A 19,346-nucleotide genomic window follows, 5' to 3' on the forward strand; every position below is an offset into this window, starting at 1 on the left:
ATATGCATTTTTCTTTGCGCTTCACTTACATCGCGTTTAACCACACGTTCCCACGCCAAAGCCACAAATGTATACGATATGCTGCGGCACGTCCAACCCAGCAGCGACTTCGCAAACAGCCGCCGACGACGAAAGGAATAGCGATTGTGATTCCGCGGGGCCGTCTTCGGCACTCACTCCAGAGAGTCTTTCCGGCCGGGTCGTTCGATTTTTTTTCGGCTCACCAATGCCAGCTCTCGAAACGACTCCGGCGCAACCCGAGAACAAAGGAGCGCTCCGAGGACGCCGTCTTGGTTATTTACTTTCCTCTTTCTCCCCCTCCTCCACGTTACGTCTATCTTTACCGGAATTCCCTCCTTTTATTTCTTTTCTTTTTTCCTTTTCTTGGGACGCTCCTCTTGCTCGCCTGCCGAGGAAAGAAACACTCTTTCTTTCCCCGCTTGTTTTGGAAGAAACGCTCGACCCCTTTCTTCACGTTGAAATGCGCTGAATTCATCACGTCAGGACGCACTTGTTCCTGTCGCGTCAACGCGAAAGACAGCAGGCCCGTTAGTTTCTCACTGACACGACGTCACTTGTAAAGAAGGGAAACACGGTCATCCAGTTAACGGTGACAAGCGCATTGTCACGATAAAGAATGAGCGAGAATAAGGAAGGTTGCCAAGGAAAAAAAAAAAGGAGTTTTGACATTCGGCTGATCCTATACAGAAGGTCAACCGAATTTTGGCCTCATCCCACTGATAAAAAATTACGAGGGACTTTAGCTACTAAAGTAGTGAAAGGTGAAAGCCTGAGTGCCGCATTCTGCTGCGCAACTGGCACTAATTAGTACTTAATTATTCAGTCATTAAGCATGTAAATAATTATAATTATTAACCATAATTAGTTCGTGAATAAGACACTTAATAATTAGCTATTCGATTAGTCAATTAGTCATTATTTACTAATTGGTCATTGATTGGCATATGGTCATATAAGGCACGCATTCGCGCATACTGTGGTGGTGCTTTGTGATTGGTCGAGACTTCTATGACGTCATCCCACCTCGGCCAATGAGAGCCGCCGCAAAAGCGGGACACATTTTGTCCACGACAGCGTGAGCCATTAAAGGCTTTCGACTTAAAAGTAAACTCGATGAGACATGGATAGTCTTTACACTGTGCCAATGATGGCAATGCGCGCTTACTAACTCATGGTATTGTTTATACGCTTACATCTTGACTCTCCTGTGTAACCTTCCTTGTCTGCCCCTGTTTCCCGATTTTAACACGATAGCGTTAAAACTCTCGTTCGGTGGATCACCTGGCATCGGCGTTACTTGAAAATCCTGATTGGTCGAGAGCGGTTGTGACGTAATCATGACGTTGGACGTAGTGATGTTGCCTAACAACTGGAAAGCCAAATTTTCAAATCTAGCTTCTAACGCATGAGTAGCAAGCCGAGCAAGCTTTCCTTATTTATACGCTACCAAGGAACCATCGTTCAGTGAGCATAAATGGAGGCATCCTGCAGTGTTTATGTTACAGAACAGCAACACGTATATAATTGGAAATAATTAATGCCAGTCTCTAAAGCTATCGTTTAACGCTATTTATTGGAACATTAGTGCCCCACACCCCTTGTTTTTCTTTTTTCTTTTTTAACTACGCGGGCGCACCGAGGTGGATCTGCGTTTGCTCTACAACTGCATTTACCTATCCTGAACTCAGGGACACCTACCTGCGGACACCGTCGGTCGAGACAGAGTCAAAGCAGCGCTGCAACGCACAAAGCTTCAGAAGGCGCCCATTTTTTTTTTGTTTTAGAAATACGCCTAAGCATACGTGGACAACTGAGAAGCACCCGCGTATTTAGAAGTGCAGATTGATAGCATCGAATCATACATTGGCTTCTGTGAGAGTTCTTTTAAGAAAACCTCAACTACCAGGTATATACTGCCACCTAGCGTTGCCAGGTGGCGCATGACTGAGGTGTGAAAGGAGGACGAAGTTGAAGAGGACGACAAAAGTGTCGCTTGCACGTTTGCGTCTGTGCTGCTGTGTTCTTGTGTCTGGGCTACCCCCTGCTTACATTGGTATCCTTAGTCACCGTGTACGTGACATTCTGGTGGAGCTGCTGGGAAAAACGATCGCCTATGCAAGAATCTCCATCTACAAGACGTCGCGCCAGCCCTGTACCATTGGACACCCCCGTGCATCGCTCCAGTCGACGGCTCCAGGGATTGTCTCCGGAGTTTCAGCCAGCACCCGCCGCCATGACATCTAGTGCTCCTGCGCAGCAGGTGACGGGCCTCGCACCGGCCTGTAACTACACCTTGCAGGCCCCTCGGGTACCGAAGACCTTCCATGGGGACCTCTTTGAGGATGTGGAGGACTGGTTCCTTCAGTTTGAACGTGTCGCTGCATTCAACCAGTGGGACGATGCTGCCAAACTAAGGAACGTCTACTTCAGCCTTGAGGACGGCGCCCGTATCTGGTACGAGAACCGAGAGCAAGCTTTAACTTCTTGGCGGGAATTCCGTCGTCAACTGCTCGAGGCTTACACTAGCGCAGATCGTCGCGAGCATGCAGAACGTGCCATTCACTCTCGCATCCAAAGGCCGAATGAGAGTGTCCAAGCATACGTCGAGGACATGACGCGCCTCTTCAGGCGAGCCGATCCCGCCATGTCCGAGGACAAAAAGGTCAGGCACTTGATGCAGGGTTTGAAAGAGCAGTTGTTCGCAGGCCTTGTGCGAAACCCACCCTCGACTGTAAACGGATTCCTTGCGGAGGCCACCACAATGGAAAAGGTGCTACACCAACGTGCCGTGGCTTATGACCGACCTTTTCATACACGCACAACCGCGGAATCATTTGCATCTTCAGAGCGGCATCCCGATGCATTGCGCGAACTGATTCGCAGCGTCGTGCGCGAAGAACTAAGCAAGTTCTGGAGCCCTCTGCAGCAATCGCCATCTTCCGTTTCTGCTATAGTGCGGGAGGAGGTGCGGCAGGCACTCAAGAGCCCTCTTTCGCCTGTAGTTCCGAGCCCGCCATTGCTGTCGGGGACCGACAATCGTCCCACATATGCGGAAGTTCTGCAGAGTCAGGCTCCCCCTTCACCACCGCCCATTCTCGCGTCACCTACAGTTCCGCTGCCCTCGGTGCAGCCAGTGCAGAACTTCGACAATCGCCCGCTGCCCCGACGCAAAGCCGACATTTGGCGCACGCCTGACCGCCGTCCGCTTTGCTTCCACTGCGGTGAACCAGGACATCTCTACCGGGATTGTCCGTATCGACGCCTCGGTCTCCACGGCTTCCGCATCGACTCGCCTCCTCCCCGGTTTGGTCAACGACCCCGAGTTATTGAGGAGTACCTGGCGGAGCAGCGTTCATCCCGTTCGCAGCGTCAGCCCCGCTCCCCTTCGCCAAGGCGCTCCTCCTCGTTCACTCACGGTTCCTCGCGAGAGGACCAAGGCCGCTCGTCTAGCCCTGGTCGGGAAAACTGAAAACAGCGACCTTCGGGGGCGAGGCCGCTGGTAGTCGCTGCGTTGAAGACCTCCCGTCGTCGCCGCTTCGATCCGACCGCGAGCTGCTGGTACCGTCACCTAGGGAAGCAAAAAGCGTTTCTCTGGACATTCCGGTTATTTTAGACGGTCGCACTACGGTCAATGCTTTAGTGGACACCGGTGCCGATTATTCAATTTTGAGTGGTCGCATGGCGACTGTTTTGAGGAAGGTGCTCACTGCTTGGCCAGGTGTGTGCCTTCGAACCGCCGGCGGTCATATAGTTACTCCAAAGGGGATGTGCACGGCTCGCATTCAGATTAACGGACGTACGTTCGTCGTTAGTTGCGTTGTTCTAAGTGACTGCTCCCGTGACCTTATCCTCGGCATTGACTTTCTGCGGGAGTACGGAGCAGTTATCGACCTGCGAAATAGACTCGTCACGTTTTCAATGGGACAATCTACCGAACAAGATAGTAGCAGTCCTTGCAATAACGCACTTCGTGTTTCCGCTGAGAGCGTCTCGCTGCCGCCGCGAAGCAGTGCTCTTGTGGAAGTTACCTGTGACGATTTCCGTACCGGTGATGCTGTAGCGGAGGCGAACCATACACTCCTGCTTGCTCATGGCATTTGCGCTCCCCGAAGTTTATTGTCGTTTCACAATGGCCGGGCTGCACTCCTTGTCACAAATTTTTCTAATGAGTACCGACACTTGTTCCCGGGGACTGCTATCGCTTTTGCTGACCATGTTGCGCACGATCCGGTCTGTTTTGCATCCACGGCAGTAGAAACTAACGAGCCATCTCTTGACAACATCGACATTAACTGTCACTTGTCAAAGGAGAAACGGCGGGCTTTAGAGCAACTGCTGCTAGACTTCAAGCACTGCTTTGCTTCTTCCTCGAAGGTTCGTCAAACGCCCATCACACAACATCGCATCATTACTTATGACGACGCTCGCCCAATACGACAGCAGCCTTATCGTGTGTCTGCCAAAGAACGAGAAGTGATCCAGACGCAAGTTCAGGAGATGCTGGATGATGGTGTTGTGCAGCCTTCACAAAGTCCGTGGTCTTCACCAGTAGTCCTTGTCAAAAAGAAAGACGGCACTCTTCGATTTTGCGTCGACTATCGGAAATTGAATAATGTGACAAAGAAAGATGTATACCCGTTGCCGCGCATCGATGACTCACTGGACAGATTGCGACGTGCGAAGTATTTTTCATCTATTGATTTAAAAAGCGGCTATTGGCAAATCGAAGTAGACGAAAGAGACCGAGAAAAAACCGCATTTGTCACTCCAGATGGCCTATATGAATTCAAAGTACTCCCATTTGGATTGTGCTCTGCCCCAGCTACATTCCAAAGGATGATGGACACCGTCCTCACTGGCCTCAAGTGGCAGATCTGTCTTGTGTACTTGGACGATGTAGTTGTTTTTTCCGAAACATTTGATCAACACCTCGAACGCCTTCGAGCTGTCCTGGAAGCCCTCCGTTCTGCTGATCTCACGCTGAAGCCCCAGAAATGCCACTTCGGGTATACAGAACTCAAGTTCCTCGGCCATGTTGTAAGCGCTGATGGGGTGCGCCCGGATCCCGATAAGACTGCTGCCGTCGCACGATTTCCGGTTCCAGCAAATAAGAAGGCTGTTCAACGCTTCCTCGGCCTGTGCGCATATTATCGGCGTTTCATTGCGGACTTTTCTCAGATCGCAGAACCTCTGACGCGCCTTACAAGGAAGGACACCTCCTTTGTGTGGAACTCTGAGCAGCAGATGGCCTTCTCTTTGCTTCGTGAGCGCCTTCAAACATCCCCTGTTCTGGCGCACTTCGATGAAGCGGCTGACACTGAGGTACACACTGACGCCAGTAGTATCGGTCTTGGCGCGGTCCTTGTTCAGCATCAAGACGGGTTTGAGCGAGTAATAGCCTATGCCAGCCGCACTCTCTCTCGTGCCGAAATGAACTATTCCACCTCAGAAAAGGAATGCCTGGCGGTCGTATGGGCTACTATGAAGTTTCGTCCCTATCTTTACGGCCGGCCATTTAAAGTCGTCACCGACCATCATTGTTTGTGCTGGCTGGCAAATCTGCGAGACCCATCTGGACGACTTGCACGCTGGAGTTTACGTCTTCAGGAGTTTGACATAACCATTGTTTACAAGTCCGGCCGCAAACACGAAGACGCCGACACGCTGTCACGAGCACCCGTTGACACTGGCGATACTACAGCCGATGACGATAGCGGTTTTCTAGGAGCCCTCAGCGCATCTGAGCTCAGGGATCGACAAAGAGCTGATCCAGACATCCTTCCACTCATCGATTATCTGGAAGGGCGTGATACGATTCTGCCTCGACACCTATCTCGGCACCTTGGTTCTTTCTGCATACGGCAAGGCGTATTGTATAAAAGAAACTCCCAGAGCCAAGACAGAACTTACCTTCTGGTAGTGCCATGCGAGCTCCGTGAGGATATTCTCCTTGCTTGCCATGATGAACCAACGTCTGGTCATTTGGGTTACTCACGGACTCTTGCTCGAGTGCGCAACATGTATTACTGGCCAGGACTTTCCGCAGCAGTGAAACGCTATGTACGAAGCTGTCGCGAATGCCAGCGCCGTAAAACACCGCCCCAGAAGCCTGCCGGATTTCTCAAGCCCGTTAAAGTACCCCGCATTCCGTTCGACCAAATTGGAATGGATCTCCTTGGCCCTTTCCCTTTGTCGCAGGCCGGAAACAAATGGATAGTAGTCGCTACTGACTACCTGACTCGATACGCTGAGACAAAGGCAATCCCTCATGCCACAGCTTCCGAAGTAGCAGAGTTTTTCATGCACAACATAGTCTTGCGGCATGGCGCCCCTTCCTACGTCATTACCGACAGAGGGACAGCTTTCACATCACAGCTGATCGACCGCATATTTGAGCTGAGTTGCACGACCCATCGCAAAACCACAGCGTACCATCCACAAAGCAATGGCCTTACAGAAAGATTGAATAAGACGATTGCGGACATGTTGGCAATGTACGTCGATGTGCAGCACAAGACCTGGGACGAGGTGCTGCCGTACGTTACATTTGCGTATAATACAGCCTTACAAGAGACAACGCGCTTCACACCATTTCGACTTGTTTACGGACGCGAAGTTCAGAGCATGCTCGATTCCATGCTCCCGTGCCCAGATGATGACCAGCTATCCTCAGATGCCCAGCAATATGCCATCCGCGCTGAGGAAGCCCGCCAGCTCGCCCGTGTGCACATTGGGCAGCAGCAGACCACTGACGCGCACCGTTACAACCTCCGGCACCGCCAGGTTGACTACAAGCCTGGAGATCAAGTCTGGGTATGGACACCAGTTCGCCGTCCAGGCTTGTCAGAGAAACTCCTTTCCCGCTACTTCGGGCCGTACAAAGTGTTGCGCCGTGTGAGTGACCTTAGTTATGAAGTTATCCCAGACGGTGCCACACAACCAAAACGTCGAAAGCACAGCTCGGACATTGTGCACATTGTGCGACTGAAGCCGTACTACCACCGATAGCCCATGGCCACCCGCTGTGACCACTCTCTTGCTTTTCACACCATTTTTACCGGCCCTTCTCATTTTTTTTCGGAGGGAGGGGGTAATGCCACCTAGCGTTGCCAGGTGGCGCATGACTGAGGTGTGAAAGGAGGACGAAGTTGAAGAGGACGACAAAAGTGTCGCTTGCACGTTTGCGTCTGTGCTGCTGTGTTCTTGTGTCTGGGCTACCCCCTGCTTACATTGGTATCCTTAGTCACCGTGTACGTGACAATACGTACTGTATACAAGAACACCCATGCAGTACGGGGTAGACCAGCAGCAGCCCTCTGCAAGCTGTCGAGGTGTGTGTAAGGTAAAAAGAGACGGAGTATCAGACGTGTGATGCGACAGTTCTCCGACATCAGTTTCGTGTATACCCTCGAAGATTTTTTTTTTTTTTGTTACGCTGTGGCATGTTTCTACTCTACGCCGCTGCGATGCTTCGCACAGGTTACAGAACTTGTTTGCAAGATGAATGCTGGTGAAGGTTGGTCAGGGTGTCGGTGAAGAACCATGGGCAGCTTGACTACGCCGGGGTGCTAGGTAGGCGGCTTGAGGCTAATATTGCACCCAGGCAACTGGCTTCACCATTAAAGCATTGAATTTGTTTTCGACATCATTTTCACGGCCTGCTTCTGTGTGGACCTCTAGAGGGTACAGTTCGTAAACGGCGTTGTGGTGGGGCTATGCGGTTAAGTTGGTGACTCTTCGCTGGCGCTTAACAGAGTCTTCACGAATTCACTTCGATAGACGAAATACTCGCGTTCAAATACTCGCGTTTTCGCGTTCAAATCGCGCATCATTGCTTCGGAGAACCACCCCTGCGCGCTTCTTCCACCGAAATGCATGCACCCCTTCAAACACACCGATTTCGTGAACTTTCTTCTCAGCGTGGCAGGTAGTTTCGGATCGATGGGGCGAATTCATCGCTTATGCTCGCCGCGTCGAGGGTGAAGGGAATTCGTGAGCTGATGAATGACTCGCTCAACACGCCTGGACAGCGTGCCGTGTCAGCGTCCGTTCCTTTTACATACTTTGGGAATTTGAACAAAACAGAATATGAAGTAAAACACATATATACGCAAAGATCCCTGCACTCAATCTGAGTGAGTGCATTGATTATCTAGCAGTAGAGCACGGTAAATTATGACGAGTTTGCAGTAAAGGTCCTGGCTGCTCCTTTTTGTGTTGACAAAGTCTGGCTTGAGTTCAGTTAGCCACCATGATTGTTTTATCAGAGTTTCAGCCATGGGTAAGGGTGTTCGTGTCAGGCGCTGAGGTTCCTTGGAGATTAAAAAAAAATGTATATACTACTTATTTGCGTTGGACAGGTTACAGTACGGTAAATTGCCGGAAGCTGGATTTGTTCATAATGACATGGCTTATAATAGAGAGATTTAGCTTACCGTGATCCGCGATCCGCCACCGTGACCCTCTACCGCGCGTGGGCGGGGCGCACAAACTGATTGGTCCCGACGCGGCAGGTCTGTGTGCCGACATCAAGTATGTGGCGCCATCTATCGGCGTCAAGGGTATCTGGGCATGCGCAGTGGAACGCGCGGTGGCGGATCACGGTAGCGGATCGCGGATCACGATAAGCTAAATCTCTCTATTGACTCAGCCAAATCATATGTTACAAGGCAACAAATTGTGTACCCAACCCATCACCTTCCCCCTACGATCCTTTCTTTCGCATTCACGGCAAAATTATATTTACAATGTGCCGTGACTGAGAAAGCCCGAATGTCTGATAGCGAGTTCTGTTGCCAGGTTCATTGGCCATGCGACATACATGCAAAACCAGCTTTGTTCCAAAGCGTACAAGCGTGCTTTGCGTGACCTTGTTGCAAGTGTGTCTCACTCGAAGCCCATGGCTCGAGGGTTTGACCCCACCTCTAACCTAAAGCTTGGCGTCAAGCGAAATCAGTTATCTTTCGCCTTTTGATACATGCTTATGCTTTTAATTTGCAACTGCATGCCAATAATTTGATCGCTTTCGTTCAAAACATGACATCCCGTTAACGTTTGGGAGTTGTAGGGCGTTTGAAATTCCTGCTCGGGGAGATGTGCCTGTGACACGTGAACTGCGACGTAGCCACCTGGCGGGCCAATCAGGTGTCAGGCACAAGCAAGGTCGTTGCTCGGCTCCGTCAACCGTATGAGTGCGCGCTAATAACTGTCCACGGCCCGCGCCTTCAGAGCACGTGTACCTCGAGGAAAGCAATCAAGCAAGGCTGGTTAAACAGAATCGGGCAGCACGGTTGGGTACGCCTTCTGCAAAAACACAGCTGCAGGTGGCAACACAGCCTTCTCCAGTAATTATAACAGTGACATACTTGGATTGTAACCATCTACATATTAGAAAAAGTGTGCGCTAAATTTTCGTTATTAATTTTCAATTCATTTTATTTACTAGACATTAAAGCACCACGTAGAAAGACGTGTTCAAAGTTCAACCTGAATATGAAGACCCGAGACAAAGTTTACCGAAATATGGCAGCTATTATCAAAGAACCTGTTATCAAGACGCATACGTTAAATCGGGTAGGAAAATAAAAGAAAGAAAAGTAAAATATGCCCAGCCAGCGCCGCAGATTGGAACAGCAGGCTTGCCATCAGGACAAATTGTGGCAACGCTGGAACGAGGAACTCTTGACGGACGTCAGGCCACGCGCTGCGCAGGCCAGCCGCCCGCGCACACACGCACGGCGTCCTCATATACATAACGAACACAGCGAACGCGGCGCGGATGGCGCGTGTTATGCCGACCATCGCGCGGTCCCTACGAGACAGTTGCCGGTGTATTACGCGTGCAAAACGCTCTCGACAACAGAGCTCGATGCGGTTCAGCCCGCGTACGTAGCGGCGATAAGAAGACCGCTCGCAAGGGCCGAGATGTAAATGAATGACCTCGTCCGTCCGCGCGGCCCTCAGTCATACGCCGACCAAGTCTCGTGCTCCGTCCGCGACGAGCAAGGTCTGCACGGCGGGGTTACCCGGAGCCGGTCGGGCGGCTCTTCATCGCGCGAGTTGGTTTGGCGAGCAGAGCTGCCTGCTTTTGTTTCGTCTTCTCTATTTCGAAGAGAGTAGACTCGGTATGCTTGTCTGTAGCCTCACTTCTCACAGCGCCGTCAAGAGGGCTAGTCCAGCGGCGAGCCATAATGCGCTCTGATTTGTCACGTAGTTCCAGTAGAGAAATAAACCTTGCCTAATTAATAGCAAGGTTTAAGACGTAGGATCTGTAATAAGGGCGGCTTTCTTTAAGCCGAGCTCCATCCAGACAGATGTTATCGTGCACATCCGGTCACTATTTACCTAAGGTGCAACAGCGGTCTTTCAAAGACAGAGCGTTCCAACGTACAGTCGGAGACAAAAGTTTGTGGGACGCGAGTTCATGGGAAAATATTTATTTCTGTGCGGTCCGGCAAATATGCAGAATGAAATGGGCTGAATCACGAGGGGACATGCACGCCCCATTCAGAGGAGGGGGGGGGGAGGATATCAGACGACAAACTAGGGAGGTAAGGAAGAAATAAATTTTTTTTCCACAAATCCGCATCCCGCAAGCTTTTCTCCCTAACTGTAGATCCAAAACTACTCGCTTCCCTTCTCCCTTTGCGATATCATTGATCAACGCCGCCGTGCTTACGGCAGTAGGATAGAATCCAGGACGTGGTTCGATGTCGCCGAAATGCAAGGAATCCGTATATATGGTGCGATGCTAGAGAGCTTTAAAGAACCTCACGGTATATAAGTTTACCCGGATGCCTCCTATGCGCCGCCTGTTTCACTCTTTCTTTTTTTTTACTCCGACCTCACTCACTACTCTCATGGACCGAAAGGTGACGCAGTCACTGTTCCTTTCATTTCCTCGAAACAAAGACTAACCAGTGGTTGTGGTGTCGACCAAAAAGCTTGGCATTTACCGCTCCTTTCATGCCATTAAAATGTTTTTTATCGTCATTTAGTATTAAAGATGCACGGTGCTGAGCACCAGCATGTTAAAAAATTACAGGACTGCGCTTAAGTCTGTTTAAGAGAGGAAATGGCGAAAGCCACTTTACAGGCCTGTTTTCATTGACTGCATCATCATTTTCATCCCTACTGTCATCATTATCACCTCCACTAGCGCTGCTGTCGTCATTATCAATAAATTCACGGTCATTTTTCGCTAATACCATCATTATCACTAACAACAGCGTCATTATCATTGCCACTAGCATCATTGTCATTATCGATGACGTCATTGTCATCCCTCGTTCTCACGCTATACAAGGAGAATTACGATCGCTTTCTCACCAGCCCTGAGTGGAGTAGTGGATAGCGCGCTAGGCAGGGAATCGGAATGATAGTAGAGAGATTTAGCACATCGTGATCCGCGATCCGCTACCGTGATCCGCCACCGCGCGTTCCACTGCGCATGCCCAGATCAATTTGATGCCGATAGATGGCGCCACATACTGGATGTCGGCACATAAACCTGCCGCATTGGAACCAATCAGCTTGTACGAGCGGTAGAGGGTCATGGTGGCGGATCGCGAATTACGGTATGCTAGACCTCTCGTGATTCAATTCTCGGTGGAAATATATTTTTCTCATCATAACATAACGCGGTGGACAGTCCTGGCGTACGGACGGAACCGGCAAACAGATCCAGCAAATGGACACGAACGTCACCATGAACTTAGAAACGCTTCCGCCCTAATAACTGCGAGAACTGTGCCACCACTCTCTGACCCCCATAGTAAATCGCTAAGCGACCGTTTAGACCACAAGAAAACAGGCGACGCGACGCCTGTTCGCGGAATCCCATGCCGGTCCTTGGTCTGCATGTCCCTCCCGATATTGTTCAGGTCCATTTATACACCAGGGACAATCTAAAAACATTGCCATGGGCAGCTCGCGAACGCGGCAGCACTTGAACGCGACGTACTACGACGCAGGTAATAGCGTTTTTTATGACTGAGGAATCCTCACAGACAGTTGTCTTAATCATCGTCATCTAAAGGTAGTAATAATCTCCAACAAAGCTACGTCTGCTGCGAGACGGAAACCTTTCGCACGCGTTTCCAGTTTGGAGTTATTCTGCCTTGTGTGTTAGCGACATCTTCGCAATGAATGTTCCTAATTACTCTCAGAGCAATATCATCATCAGATGACTACGCCCAATGTAGAGCAAAATCCACTCTTGTATCGCTTTGATTGTCCTAAACTTGTGTCAGCCGAAGAACACCCAATTCCCTTAAGACTTCCATATATCATCCTCTCACCCGAGTTTCTGTCATCCGGTGCTACACCCAAGACCCCTCCCCCCCCCCCCCCTTTCCTGCCCTCTCGCATTCCTAGTTTGAGGGAGAACCGGTTTCCTTAATTCCCATGGCACTAGGTTCTCAGCCCGCGCCCTTTTATCCTTCTCGATCTCAGCCATGGATATCAACTAGCGTTAATGACAATCTATACTCTATTCTACTGGGGCACAGAAGTATCACTGTACAAAGAACATCTTCAACGCTGCAGCCTGTCTTAATCTATAGAGCTAGGCGTTCTGATTAAACCACGGCGCTGCATAGCCGAACTACAACCATCGCCAGAGGTTACCGGTGTCGTGGGTGCGTGTTTAATAAAGGCGACCTTGCCGCCTGCGGTCTCTTGCGTTGAGCAGGCGGGCAAAAGCTGGGCCGACTGCATACCAGGGACCATTTCAGCACTTCCTTTGGACCACGAGAGGAGAAGACGTGCGCGAGGCAGTCAGCGAAAGCAACAGGCCGCTTGAAATGCAAATACAACGCAGAGCGGGACAAGGTCGTGCAATCCACAGCTCTCAATATATGGAGGGCTCCTCGGAGTAACCGAGAGCTTTATATGAATGCCGTTGAGCCACGACCGGCGCGGCGCGAGTCGATGCGCATTTTGACCCGCTTTTGCGAATTCGTTTTAGCGCGCGGAAGCGAGCGAAGTACGACCACGTCCTTCCTCATTTTCCCGCGGATATTATTTCCAGAAACGGGAACACAAAAACAAACTTGACACGGTATCTTCGATGCGAGTGTGAGAGTAGTGCGGTCCAGTCCTTGAACCTTCAAACTTACGTGGAACCTCGTGACCTGCTGACCCGCTGAATAGTCCGAGAAGAAAGTGAGACAGCGTTTTCACCGGCACCAGAAATGCCGAAGCCAAGTCGTGAAAAAGAAAAAAAAAAGGACTTCGAGACGTTCACGATGTAACGGTGGTCAGATCTTCTAATCCACAATATATTGCCATCATGCACCCTGAAATTGGGCCGGCTTGCTTAGAGGCGTGGAGGTCGTATACCCCAGTGACAAACGACCATATCTTCACAAGGTGAGCAGTGGGATTACCAGAGGGCGCGAGAAACAAGCTACCGTCTATATCATTTACAGTCCACTCCCTGCTGCTGTGACTGACCCCCTCTCCCCACCTATCCATTGCGCCTCTATGGAAGACGTATGCGTTTGACGCAAACGTGTTCTGCGTATATCTCTTGGCGCATGCCGCACGGGGTTACGCGGCCAAGGCGGCGTTACGCACTCGCGATCGCAGCTACTCCGTCGGGGGTGTTTTCCTCAGTCTCTTTCCTGCCTGCAACTGCATAATGGGCGTCATTTCTCTGTCCCGGAATGCGATACGCGACTCCTTCCGTTACTCCAAATGAGCGCTGTCTTACACCAGGGGAGCTTTCAGGGTGTTTTCCCTTAAAACACTCCATCCCTGCTGTTGTGCTGTCATTCTCAGTTAAAGCGCCGTCGTCCTCAATCAACAGTGTACCTCGAGACCGCGGTAGTTGGACCAAGCTTCTTTGTTAGTCAATACTGAAATGTATTTGGTGGGTGTTTTGGCAAATAAAACAACTATGGCGAATTTAAATCGCCATTAAACGAGGGCAAGGGAGGGGTGTGCAGTCGAAAGGTGTTTACGGTCGTGCATGTGGGCGATTCTCATGAAATCTGAGCCATGCTGAGGCGACGCCGAAAAAACAGAGTCCACGAAGGATCGCTGTGCAACATGGAATGAGTTCGTTCGCTCCATTATTTGTGTTTTGCCGGCCCGTGCATGCAGAGGCCGCTGTCCAATACGCCCTGTAAACTTTATATAAAAACATGTATAAGTAGCGATGTCACCTTGATATTTGTACGCTAAGCAGATAAAATAGCGTCTGAATGTGAGACTGTGGCAACAACGTTTTTTTTTTTTTTTCTGCTGTAGTGCAACGCTTACAGGAAAACGAGAGCGCAGTTACTCTCAGACATAAAGTTTGTTTCTGCAGTTTGCCAAGATAAGAGCAGTGATGTACCATTCCGGAAATTTTTCTCATTTCAATAAATTCAGGAGTAAGAGCTGCCAAAAGAGAATTTAAGTAAAGTTTCTGACAATCATAAGAACCGAAATTGCTTTTCTTTCCAAAAGGTAAGAGTTTACAAACTGGCACGAACAAAAATTCCCTGAATCGGGAGTTTTGGGTCCTAATTGAGGAAATTTTTGGTTTGGGATGTATACTTTGTCTACCTAGTTCACAATAATGAACTTCTCTAAGCAAGTAAATTTCTCCCATGGCAACTTATGTGAATAATTAGGCTCCGATCAATCATACCCAGCATTGTCATCACCATCAACATAAACATTGCCGAAGCTGATTTGAGCAGGAGGCCACCGCAGGGGTGTGCCGGTGTAGATAGCAATTTATAACAATAACAATCAATAACAGTTTATAAACAAATCGGCAAAACTTCGCCATTTTGCGTAGGAGTAGGATAGTGAACCATTCCATTTTTAAACATGTGCGTCATCTTTGTCTTCCTTTTATCCGTCTTTCACAGGTATCAGCTCCATTCGAGCGGACTCCCGCGGCCGGCCTCTGCCTAGCGCACGTACCGTCAGTGCGTCTATGTTCCTGGACCAGGACAGGCCGCACGACCACGCCTCCATGATGACCGTCGCCTGGGGAAAGTTCGTCTTCCACGACATGGCGCACACGGCACAGAGCGCAGGTACGTGCGGAGAAAACGCATCCGCTCTAAACAGTTAAATTTCATTTTTAATTTCACACATTCAATGTCCCAGAATCTATTGTGCTGGGACGAGAAGTTAGGCCTTTTATAACGATTCCCGGCCTTATGGACTTTTTCTTTACCACATAATTATAAAATCGTGCTTATGAGCACCTGCGCATGTCCATTTTCCCCGACATACTTTTCACGTATGTTTGGTATTCATGTACAGGAATTCTCTCGAGCACCCTGTAATTCGTACATACTATGAGCAAGTATATATTGCATATTCCCTGGCTGCTGAAGAGACAAAGCTTAAAGATAACGATGTCAGCTAATACAACACCTCTTGAAGTGAGGCACAATACTTAGTCATTATGCACCGCTCATTTGATTGCTGTTGTTGCTCACTCGCCGACTTTCTGAAGCGACATGAGCGTGGTTCAGTACCCTCACGACACCTTCACTGGCAATCTTCAAAACGTCGCAGGCTTCGAGGGCTCCCGGATCAAGTGTTGCGACGTGGCGGAGGGCTTCGAGCATCCAGAGTGCATGCCAATCGACATTGCGGCCCAGGACCCGTACTACGGCCGCTTCGGGCAGCGTTGCCTGGAGTACGTGCGCTCCAGCGCCGCTCCACGAGAGACTTGTGGGCTGGGACCTCGCGAACAAAACAACCAGGTACGAACACACAAGTGCGAGAGCTGTGGCGGCATGGGACCGAGTACGAGATGTTCGTAGGAGCGGGTCGCTCTTCCCTTGACTATGTCTCTGCGCGCTGTTCAATAAGTGTTCCATTTTATACTGAACTAGACTGTATAGTAAGTAGTGCTTCAGTCAGTGGTCTCACGTTCTATAACACGCTGTGTACGCTGTGCTATCTCAGGTGACCTCGTTCTTGGACGGCTCGACCATCTACGGCTCCTCAGAGGCCGAGGCCAAGTTCCTGCGCGCCTTCGAAGGGGGACAGCTGCTGAGCCAGCGGACGCCAGCTGGCGAGGAGCTCCCACCGGCTGACTTGGCAACGCTGGACTGCCGGCGCAGCGCGCAGGACCCCCCGTGCTTCTCGAGCGGAGACCCCCGCATCAATGCTGACCTGGGGCTTGCGCTCATGCACAGCGTGTGGCTGAGGGAGCACAACCGGGTGGCCCGCAGCCTGCAGGGTCTGAACCCGCAGTGGGACGACGAGAGAACTTTTCAGGTGTGTGTGGAGAAGCAAGGAACTGATATCATTGCAAGGTAGTTGAGGAGAAGGTATTCCTTTGCTCCTTTTGATCTCTCCAGGGGATAGTAAACGAGGGAAACAGCTATAGTGACCCCCCCCCCCCCCCCCCCCCCCCCCCCATTGCCGTCCTGCCTGAAGCATTCCTGAACCCCATGCTCACACTTTTAACAGCGATTACTTGCTGGTATGCATTGGCCAATAACCATCTCAGTGCGATAGTTTTCGTAATCAATGTGGCGCCGCCGTTGTTCATATATTCTTGGTAACGGGAGCTTGTCTGAAGGATTACTCAAGTACGGTATTGTCTACAAGCGCCGGCCCTCGGCTCTAGTTGCGTGGGTAAGGATAAGTAAGTTCTCGCTCGTCTTCGACACTCCACCTCAGCTTATGTACCTCTCAGTGAAGGTTTGTTTAAGAATAACAGATGACTAAGCCTCATTAACCAGCCTCACGCCACATTTTTTCAGCAAATTTTCTGTATGACTGCGGCGTAACAGGGTTCTTCTGTGTCACGAGCACTTTAAGCTTGAGCCAACTTTATTTTCTTTTATTGAACGTACAGAATATTTTTCAAATACCTTGAAGTAGTTTCAATCCTCATTTACCGATTCTCAATAGCTGAACCAGCAAAAGACTTCGCTAAATTATGCGGCTTTATGACTGTTCTTAGATGAACAGGGATTGTACTTTGTCACCGGTACACATTTGTGACACTGTCGCACGCTTCCATATAGGCAGCTAGCATATGGCGATATGACTTAGAGGATAGATAGCTTAAGGCATTTTGCGAATTAAAGTGGCTGTAAATATCACAACTTCTTTATAATACATGATTTACAGACCACACATAGTTTCTAAAGCCCGGAGCTCAAATCAATCCAAGCCCTGATAATATTTTATTAGTGGCGCATCAAGCAAAAACGTGTAGTTTCTTGCCCTTTATATGTCTTGGGTCTACCACCATCCACCCCATAAAAACTACCCTCACCTAGTCCGTATCGTGAAGCCCATTTCAAAACCACTAATATATATCAAGGGCTGACTCGACCACTGCAATACCTGGCCTTTCCCCAAGCACCGTTATGTTCTGGTCAAAAACGGCAGGGCTGCTCAACACTAGTTTGTGCGTTCCACTGACGATATTTCCTCATGCACCGCGACTGCGCAGGAAGCCCGGCGCATCGTGGGCGCTGAGATGCAGTTCATCACATACAACGAGTTCCTTCCGGCACTGATGGGACCGGAAGTGGTCGAGAGGTTCGGTCTGCGCCTCGAGAATCAGGGTTACTTCCGCGGCTACGACTCCAGCCGCCTGCCGGGAGTCACCAACGTCATGGCAGCAGCCGGAACCTGGGCGCTCACATCCGCCTCGCCTGCACAGGTACGCGGGCGGCGTTCATGATTTTTATTTTCACACCGTGCTCTTCGACTGTGCCATCCTCATACTACTGCGACAGCCAGCGTCCTGTGAGCGCTGTTCTCTGGGTGGTCACAGACCGCAGTATAGCCCTTATTGACGCTGCACTACTGCTCGTGGTTCACTGTATGGACTTACTTAGTGTGTTTTATTCCCAAGGTTTCATAATTGCGTTATAGTTTGTAGTCAAAGCAAGAAAACTCCAGTCTATCTCGTTGTCGATTACAATATCACGCCGAAATGGTGTGGGATTATAAAGGCGCTGAAAATACTGGGCTGGCTCCGGTGACTTCCACCGCAATGGCGCGTCTCCCTGCTCTGGTTTACAGGGCGAGGAAGGGGGGGAGGGGATGATTTTCAGACTATAAACGTGACGTAGATGAGTGATAATATTATTACACACTTCGCAATGGAGTGCCACGTTTCTTGCCGCAAACTTCCGAGTAACTGTACTGTGCAACCATACGATGGCCAGGAACTGAGAGAATGCGCCGACAAGAGTCCGGGAAGTGACAAATACCAGCTCGTCTGCGGTGGCTTCCTGCATGAGAGTCGGCAGCTTCCAAAGACTGACCATGTGTGGTCCCTCATTGTTTGCTGGGCGGAATTAGCGCATGCAGCCATTGCAAGTGCGTAAATATACAGCATCAACCCTATGACGGCGATTTCGCGCAGGTGGAGCTGTTCGATCCCGGCCGATTCCAGCGGCTGGGCAGCCTGCCGGAGACTGCGTTCCGGCCCCAGGAGCTGTACTCGCGCCTCAAGCAGATCGCCGCCGGAGCTCTCATGCAGCATGCGCAGAAGATGGACAACTTTTTCTCGCGCCACGTGACGCAGGACATGTTCGCCTCTTCCAACAGGGGTGAGGGTGCCGAGCCACCATCTTGCTCTCCTTTACTGACTGATGTGATCTTTCCCTGCTTGGTAAAGTCTACGTGCCATGCGCCCATGATGCCTAAGCTCTTCGAAGAAGCACACAATGATAGAACAACGGATAGCGCACGGGAGTTTACCTTATATTAAGATCATCGTTGCCTGCTGCCCTGCTCCGGAGAAGGGAAAAGGATAGATTTTGGAACGACTTTTGGAACGCGTCGTCACAGACGGCAGATTTTGAAGTCCGTGCACTATATTTTATTTATGGCTATGACCACATAGGGAGCATTCCTTTTAGTCAACACAGAAATTTGATACTTATACATTAAGCATACAAGGATATTTGTCCGTTACACAGGTGTCAGCGCAACAGCGCTTCTAGACATTGTTGTCGTCAGTGCAGCTCCGCCACTGGATATGAAGTGAGCGGCGACGTCCTAGCTGTGGCAAAGGGCGGCCGAGTAAAAAGGGACAGAGATGAGGGGTTGGGGGGTTGAAACGGAAGAAGGTCTAATAGTCAGTCTCGACGGACGTTGCCACGACTGCAGAAGGGAGGCGTCCCGCAGACAGCCCTTCCGGGTCGTCAGCGGTGCCCGGTCATCAGCGCCGCCAGCGCAACGGCCCAGGCAATGCAGCGTAAGCACGAGGCAGCGAAGAACTCGTCGTGTGCTGTGTAGACAGCAATGCAAAGCCCCCTGTGCCAGGCAACTGTGGTGTCAGACAGCGTAAAGCAATGCACTGTTTCCGTATTGGTCAGCATGCGAGACCATCT

At 50.4% G+C, this 19,346-nt stretch overlaps 2 protein-coding genes across 2 annotated transcripts in view; one reads left to right on the plus strand and one right to left on the minus strand.

Moving 5' to 3' along the window:
• LOC146179189 (solute carrier family 60 member 1-like) overlaps nt 1–19,346 on the minus strand; it is a 250,908-nt gene that overhangs the window by 181,845 nt on the left and 49,717 nt on the right. The window lies entirely within an intron of this gene.
• LOC146179190 (uncharacterized) overlaps nt 1–19,346 on the plus strand; it is a 112,582-nt gene that overhangs the window by 70,807 nt on the left and 22,429 nt on the right. Inside the window, exons 3-7 of the mRNA XM_084578865.1 lie at nt 14,886–15,056; nt 15,547–15,737; nt 15,943–16,257; nt 17,450–17,662; nt 18,374–18,560. Coding sequence (XP_084434991.1) covers nt 14,886–15,056; nt 15,547–15,737; nt 15,943–16,257; nt 17,450–17,662; nt 18,374–18,560 — 1,077 coding nt within the window. The remainder of the gene's footprint in view (nt 1–14,885; nt 15,057–15,546; nt 15,738–15,942; nt 16,258–17,449; nt 17,663–18,373; nt 18,561–19,346) is intronic.

This window comes from Amblyomma maculatum, chromosome 9, assembly GCF_055883805.1.
Source record: "Amblyomma maculatum isolate TAMU_Amacu chromosome 9, ASM5588380v1, whole genome shotgun sequence".
NCBI classification, from domain to species: Eukaryota; Metazoa; Arthropoda; class Arachnida; order Ixodida; family Ixodidae; genus Amblyomma; species Amblyomma maculatum.